Source organism: Mytilus trossulus, chromosome 12 (genome assembly GCF_036588685.1).
Source record: "Mytilus trossulus isolate FHL-02 chromosome 12, PNRI_Mtr1.1.1.hap1, whole genome shotgun sequence".
In the NCBI taxonomy this organism is placed as follows: domain Eukaryota; kingdom Metazoa; phylum Mollusca; class Bivalvia; order Mytilida; family Mytilidae; genus Mytilus; species Mytilus trossulus.
This window is the reverse complement of record NC_086384.1, coordinates 37,870,950-37,877,656: the sequence shown is the minus strand read 5'-3', so window position 1 is coordinate 37,877,656 and position 6,707 is coordinate 37,870,950. Positions and strand designations below refer to the sequence as shown.

Here is a 6,707-nt window from a genome sequence, read left to right as displayed (position 1 = left end):
AAAATACCATGACCCGTCTATAGCAATGCAAACTCACACTTGGTATAACAGTCATATTTGGTAATTAGTGACGCTTGGTTCATATTTATTATTGTTTTATTCTGGAACAACAATTAGAAAACCTATGAAAATCGAGGTATGGGATCATTTATGTAAAACCAATACTATGAAACATCAAACCTGGGAATTATAAATCCCGCAGCTTTCATCTACTTCAACAATATTTACAAGTTTTCTATGCTGGGCTCTGATTTTAACACGGTCCATGGTCAGAGTGGTGGAAAAACGCGTTTCAACATCCAGAGAGATAGACAATGGTACATTATAATACGTTCTGTGGGTCAGCATCTAAAGCATCACGAGAAATTTCATTATTCGTATCCCAAAATGAAAATAACGTCACGTCATTGGTTAATTTTCCATTGTTAATGGCATTTTTAACTAATCAGTTATTTTTGGTGTACACTTTTGAAAATGTGTCCCAGGATACATTAGATTCTGAAAAGGCGAATTGCCTCAGATATGAAAGGTTACTGGTAAGTTAAATTAATCTGGAATAATATTAAAAGGTTCAAGAAGTATTACACACAAAACTACAACTTAAGCAAAATAATTCTTTGCTATCAAATATTGTTGGTGGACATTTATGTTCATTCCTTGAAATGAAAAAAAATAACGCAACATGAATGAAAGAAACATTAGCGATTGGTGTACATTCAATTACTATAGATTTAATGCTAAATACTGAATATCAATATTAGATTGACTTTAAAAAAAGGCTGTCTAATTCCTCTTTGTCATTCAGTTCTTACGATTGCACATACAGACCCTCATTTAAGTTCGACATATTTCTCTTGTAAATTATATAGATTAAGATGTATCTTTAAGCATTTTGTGTCGTTTAGAAGACTAGATAATTTACTATTACAAAACATTATCAATGTTTCGTTTAATTGCGTTTCTTAGAACCGAAGCATTACTAGTTTCGATTATATTTGTTTGTTTAGATAGTTCTGGATTTGTTACAAGTTACGGTTTACAAAGTAAGTACTTGACATTTGTTAATCTTATTTACATAATACATACGTTCCGAATGAACCCAATGAACGTACATATATCTGGCGTACTAAATTATAATCCTGGTACCTTTGATAACTATTTATAACACTGGGTCGATTCTACTGCTGTTGGACCTTTCGTCCCCGAGGGTATCACCAGCCCAGTAGTCAACACTTCGGTGTTGACATGAATATCAATTATGTGGTCATTTTTATAAATTTTTTGTCTAAAAAACTCTGGATTTTTCGAAAAACTAAGGATTGTCTTATCCCAGACATAGATTACCTTAATCGTACTTTGCACAACTTTTTGAAATTTTGGATCCTCAATGCTCTTCAACTTTGTACTTGTTTGGCTGTATAAATATTTTGATATGAGTGTCACTGATGAGTCTCATGTAGACAAAACGCGCGTCTGACGTACTAAGTTATAATTCTTGAACCTTTGCTACGTATATAAACACATTTAGAAGGTATCTCTTTTGTAGACTGAACTTTGCGTGTCCGCTAGATTGTTACTGAGACATCTATGGTTTGAGTATGTATCTCTGTTCTTATGTGGAAAATACACATATGCATCCTGAAAACCGTCAAAGCTGAGGAATACGATATCTCCCTTTTTAACTTACGCTGAAAAATATATTTCACTGTATTTGGTAAGAGATCGTAATCAAATTGCTGTTCTTGTGTATAAACAAACTATAAAACCTAGAAACCAGAATTGAAATTTTATATTTACGCCAGACGCGCGTTTTGTCTACGAAGGGCTCATCACTGATGCTCGAATCGAAACATAGAGTTGAAGACCATTAATGACCAAAATTCTTTAAAGTTATGCAAAATACACCCAAGGTAATCTTTTCCGGAGGTAGAAGAACCTTTGTATTTAAAAAATGCATTCTGTTAACAGTTAATTTATGGTTGAACATGTCAATGATAACTCGAGTCAACACAGACATGTTGACTACTGGGTAGGTGATACCCTCAGGGAATTAAAACTCCACCAGATTTAAGATACGGTTTTATGATTATGTCAAGCATCAGCTAATTACAATAAAACATACTACTATGTTGATGTGCTATTGTTATTGCCATCAAGGATGGTAAGTGCAAGCGTATTAAGTATAAATACAGTAACATTTTAGTTCCAAATTTATCATACTTTTATTAAGATCACAACCTTATTATTGATATATGTTACATTTTCTGTAGGTTTCCCACATTTTGTTTTATTACGTACAGATATGACAACACTATAAACAAAAACTGCTCACTCTGCCGAATACTAAATAAAATTGACAACACATATTCATTTCCACGAAGATGACACTTCAGACAGATTTATTTTGTTTTGATTTTTTCATAAATAATAATATTTTGTCTTTTTTAAAGCACAAGAACAGCCATTATTGACAGGGACAACAACAGAAGCCACAGGTGGTTCGGAGGAGCTTGTGCTGCCTGCAGATATATTTGTAATTGCGCGTGTGTCAGACGTACCTGCGTTGATACATCTTGTTGTGGAGAAGGAGGATTTGCACCCGAAACTACATCACCAACTCCGCGTCATAGACAGGATATCTTTGAAGATCCCATGTTAAGATTTGTGTTATCTTTACAGCAAAAAATGCATAATCTTGTCAAACATCAATAGTGGAGCTTATTTTGAATAACAAGTACTTACTCACATTTTAAATTAAATGATAACTGGATTAATGTTGCAATTAAAGGAAGTTCTAAAAGATGAGTTTCGTTTTATTTGTCGGTGTCGTAAAATAATACACTATGAATAAAATACGTTAGTAAATTTTCAGTACGCTGCAACAAATTAAACTTAAAGTAAGACATGTTTTATAAGTAGGACTGTTTGAAGATTTTCATTTCTGTAATATTTAATTTTGTGGACTACTTTTTTTAATTTCTTAAACGTAAGCATGTAATTATTTCAATTTTGTATAACGTAGTATATCTCTTTGCTCACACATACTGTCATACAAGTGAGAGGTTTAGCTGTCAATAAAACAAGATTATATCCAAAATTTTACATGCACTAAAATGCCTGTACCAAGTTAGTTGCGGAACCATAGCTCTTATGTCCTTATGTTATTTTTTTGACTATTTGCGGACCATAGAGCTACGGTTTTTCCTATTTCAAAACGTTCGGAATTGCGACCCAGGTTCAGGTCGCACAAATTTCCCCAAAAAATATTGTATATACTCCATACACAGATTGTTAATATATATAGTTCAATTCGTTAGATATGTTTTTTAGGATATGAAGTACTTAACACTATTATCTAATTATTTCCATTTGTATACATTCTCCGCCTATTTAGTTCGGCCATATTGAATCTCGTCGTGCGCTTAGAGGAGAAGCTATTCATACCATTTTTTAAGTCTTTGGATTGACCAGACCGGGTTTGAACCTATAACATCCCGCACTTGAGACAAAGACAATTCTTAATCAACAACAAGTCGGAAATTGTCTACTTCTAAACCAAATACATAACACTATGTATACCTTAGGAGGTGTAAAATGTTAAAAGTATATACATAAAGAGAATAACAAAAAATCCAGTATAATTCCGGTATATTCAGAAATTTTGTTTTTATACCTTAAAGACATTTTCGAAAGGCCGCCATTCATATTCATAATTAACCATATAATTATAATGCATGTCAACTCAGAGGGGCTGACTACTGGGTTTGATATACTTTCTGGAAGAAATCTTCACCGGCTTTGACATCGACCAAGTGATTGAAACATAAAGTCGTCAAAGATACCTACCTGGTTGGCATTATGTACGTAAATAGTTATCAAGGATTGGCATTAATTAAATAGTTATCAAATGTACCAGGATTATAATTTAGTACGCCAGACGCGCGTTTCGTCTACACAAGACTCATCAATGACGCTCATATCAAAATATATATGAAACTTAACAAGTACAAAGTTGAAGAGAATTGAGGATCCAAAATTCCAAAAAGTTGTGCCAAATACAGCTTAGGAAATATTTGCCTGGGATAAGAAAATCCTTAGTTTTTCAAAAAAATTTAAACTTTTGAAAACAGGAAATTTTAAACAAAATTACCACATTATTGATAGTCATGTCAACACCGAAGTGATGACTTACTGGGCTGGTGATCCCTTCGGGAACGAAACGTCCACCAGCAGTGGCATCGACGTAAGACTTCAAAATCATCAGTGATGCGCGAATTGAAAAGTTAAAAAAGCCAAATATGGTACGAATATAAAGATGTTGAAAAACAAAAACTCCGAGGTGTTATGACAAATATTGCTAATGTATTTTTTAACTGGAATGGAACATCTTAAGAAAATCGAAAATTCTAAGTGAATTCAAAATTATGACCATTTCAGTAATAATGCTTGTCATTAAAAAAACGTGCTAAATAATGGAATAACAGTACTGTTCTAAGGTACAAGAGGTATTACAAACTACAATTTGAACAACATGAATTCGTTGATAAATAATATTGTGGTTGGACATTTATGTTTTAGGAAAGGTAAACTATGGCATCCGTTGTAGTGAACAATCACGCACCATGTATGTAAGAAAAAAAATCAACTTCTATACGTTTACGTTCTAAATATTTAATGCTAAATACTGAATTTTCATATTAAACTGACTATGAAATCAAACTGTTTAAATCTTCTATATTTTAATTCATACCGTTATATAAAGACCCTCATTTAAGACCGACATATTTCATCTGTAAATTGTATAGATAATGATGTATCTTTAAGTATTTTTTGTTGTTAAGAAGATTTTGTACTTGTTTTACTGTTACGACACATTGACAATATTTCGTTTAATGGCGTTTCTTAGAACCGAAGCCCTTCTAGTTTCTATTATATTCGTTCTATTATATAACTTTGGATTAGTTACAAGTTACGGGTTACGATGTAAGTACCTAATTGATATTTGTTAATTATAATCAAATGAATCATATTAACACATCTTGAAGGTATCTCTTTTGTATTCTTGACTTTGCATTTCCTCTAGATTTTGCCCGAACACAAAAGTTTACGTATGACTTTCTGTATTTATTCGGACATAACACAAATGCAACCTGATATCCGTCAGAGCTAAGTAAAAATATTTTGTCTTTAACATTCGCTGAAACATATTGTAAATAAAAGGAAATAAAGCAATTTTACTTTAGATTTGCTTTGTTTTTAAGTTCTTTTTAGAATCAATTTACTAGTTTTTTTCTTTTTTCTTTTCTTTTTTTTTCAAAAAAAAAACCCACGCAACACACCTAACTACAAAATGAATTCTTTGCTAGTAACTATTGCGGTTGTGGAAATTTATGTTCTAAGAAATGTAAAATGTCGCATTTTCATTTCTCAACAATTCGACAATGTCAGGAATTATGAGTCAAAGCAAACGTTTCTCAGATGCTGGAGTGTTTTTAGAGTGGATGGTTAAAATTTGTTGCGTAGAATATACAATAGTGTAACTGTTTTATCGTTATAAAAAAATGTATGATATGCATAATTATGGAGATAAGACTTCGATCACTCAGGAGGTTTTACTTCGTTACACATCTCCTTCTTTTTATAATTAGATAAGACCTAAACCGGTTCGTTCACCGTTTTCAATTAAGGTATTTCTATATTCTACCGTCCAGGAAAATGCATGCATCCCATTTGACATGTAGCAATTATATAGGTGAAATAAAATTCATTTTGACTAGAGTACATGTAATTGGTTTGAGATCGTAATCGAAATTGCAATTCCTGTGTATGACATGGTCAAGCGTCGGCAAAATACATTTTTTTATGTATGTGCTCAGTCAGCATGGTAAATGTAACCGCATTAGGTACAGGTACATTTTGTTTCCAGATTTTTTAAACGTTTATTTAGATAAAATAAAAGTCCTTTTGAGCTATGTTACTTCATCAGCTCAGGTTTCTGATATTTTTGATTACATATATAACAATATATAAAAAAGGGCTCAAACTGCCTCAGGCTAAATGCCGTTTATATAACAGAATAATTTGCTTTGCTTTGATTATCTTTTTAATAATAATATTTTATCTAACTTTAAGTACAAGAACAGCCATTTGTGACAGAAACAACAGGAACCCCAGGTGGGTTTGCAGGAACATGTGCTGCGTGCAGAGCTGTCTGTAATTGCGCATGTGTCAGACGAACCTGTACTGATACATCTTGTTGTGGACAAGAAGGATTTGCACCTGGTACATCATTGGCATCCGCGCGATATAAACAGGGGATCATTGACGATTCCTGGTTCAGATTCCTTTTATCTTTACAACAAAAATGGCGTAATCATGTCAAACACGCACAGTGGAGCTTATTTTAAAAAAAAATTACTCACATTTTAAATTGTATTTAAACTGTGTTAATGTTGCAATTAAAGTAGCAATATGATATTCGTTTTATTTCTCATCGTAAAGTTAGACATTATGAACAAAATATGTAGGTTAATGTTATAAACCCAGCAACAAACAATAAGACATCTAAACATGTTTCCATATACTAGGAGGAATTGTATGAAAGTGTTTTTTTTCTGTAATATGTATTCTTATAGGCTACTTTTCTATCCTGTATCCGTAAACATCTCATTATCTTAATTTTTTTTTTAATAATTTTCTGATCTTTT

At 32.2% G+C, this 6,707-nt stretch overlaps 1 protein-coding gene across 1 annotated transcript; it reads left to right on the top strand.

Moving 5' to 3' along the window:
• Positions 1–4,848: 4,848 nt before the first annotated feature.
• Positions 4,849–6,475, top strand: LOC134693775 (uncharacterized). Its single transcript, XM_063554684.1, has 2 exons — positions 4,849–4,983; positions 6,133–6,475. The coding sequence occupies exons 1-2, from the start codon at positions 4,893–4,895 to the stop codon at positions 6,405–6,407; spliced, it is 366 nt and encodes a 121-aa protein (XP_063410754.1). The 5' UTR covers positions 4,849–4,892; the 3' UTR covers positions 6,408–6,475.
• The last annotated feature ends 232 nt before the right edge of the window (positions 6,476–6,707 follow it).

What these genes read in the sequence shown, in the direction of transcription:
- LOC134693775 (XM_063554684.1), top strand. Translation starts at nt 4,893, where the DNA reads ATGGCGTTTCTTAGAACCGAAGCCCTTCTAGTTTCTATTATATTCGTT. An exon ending in TACAAGTTACGGGTTACGAT is followed by an intron (nt 4,984 to 6,132) that starts GTAAGTACCTAA and finishes TCTAACTTTAAG; the next exon opens with TACAAGAACAGCCATTTGTG.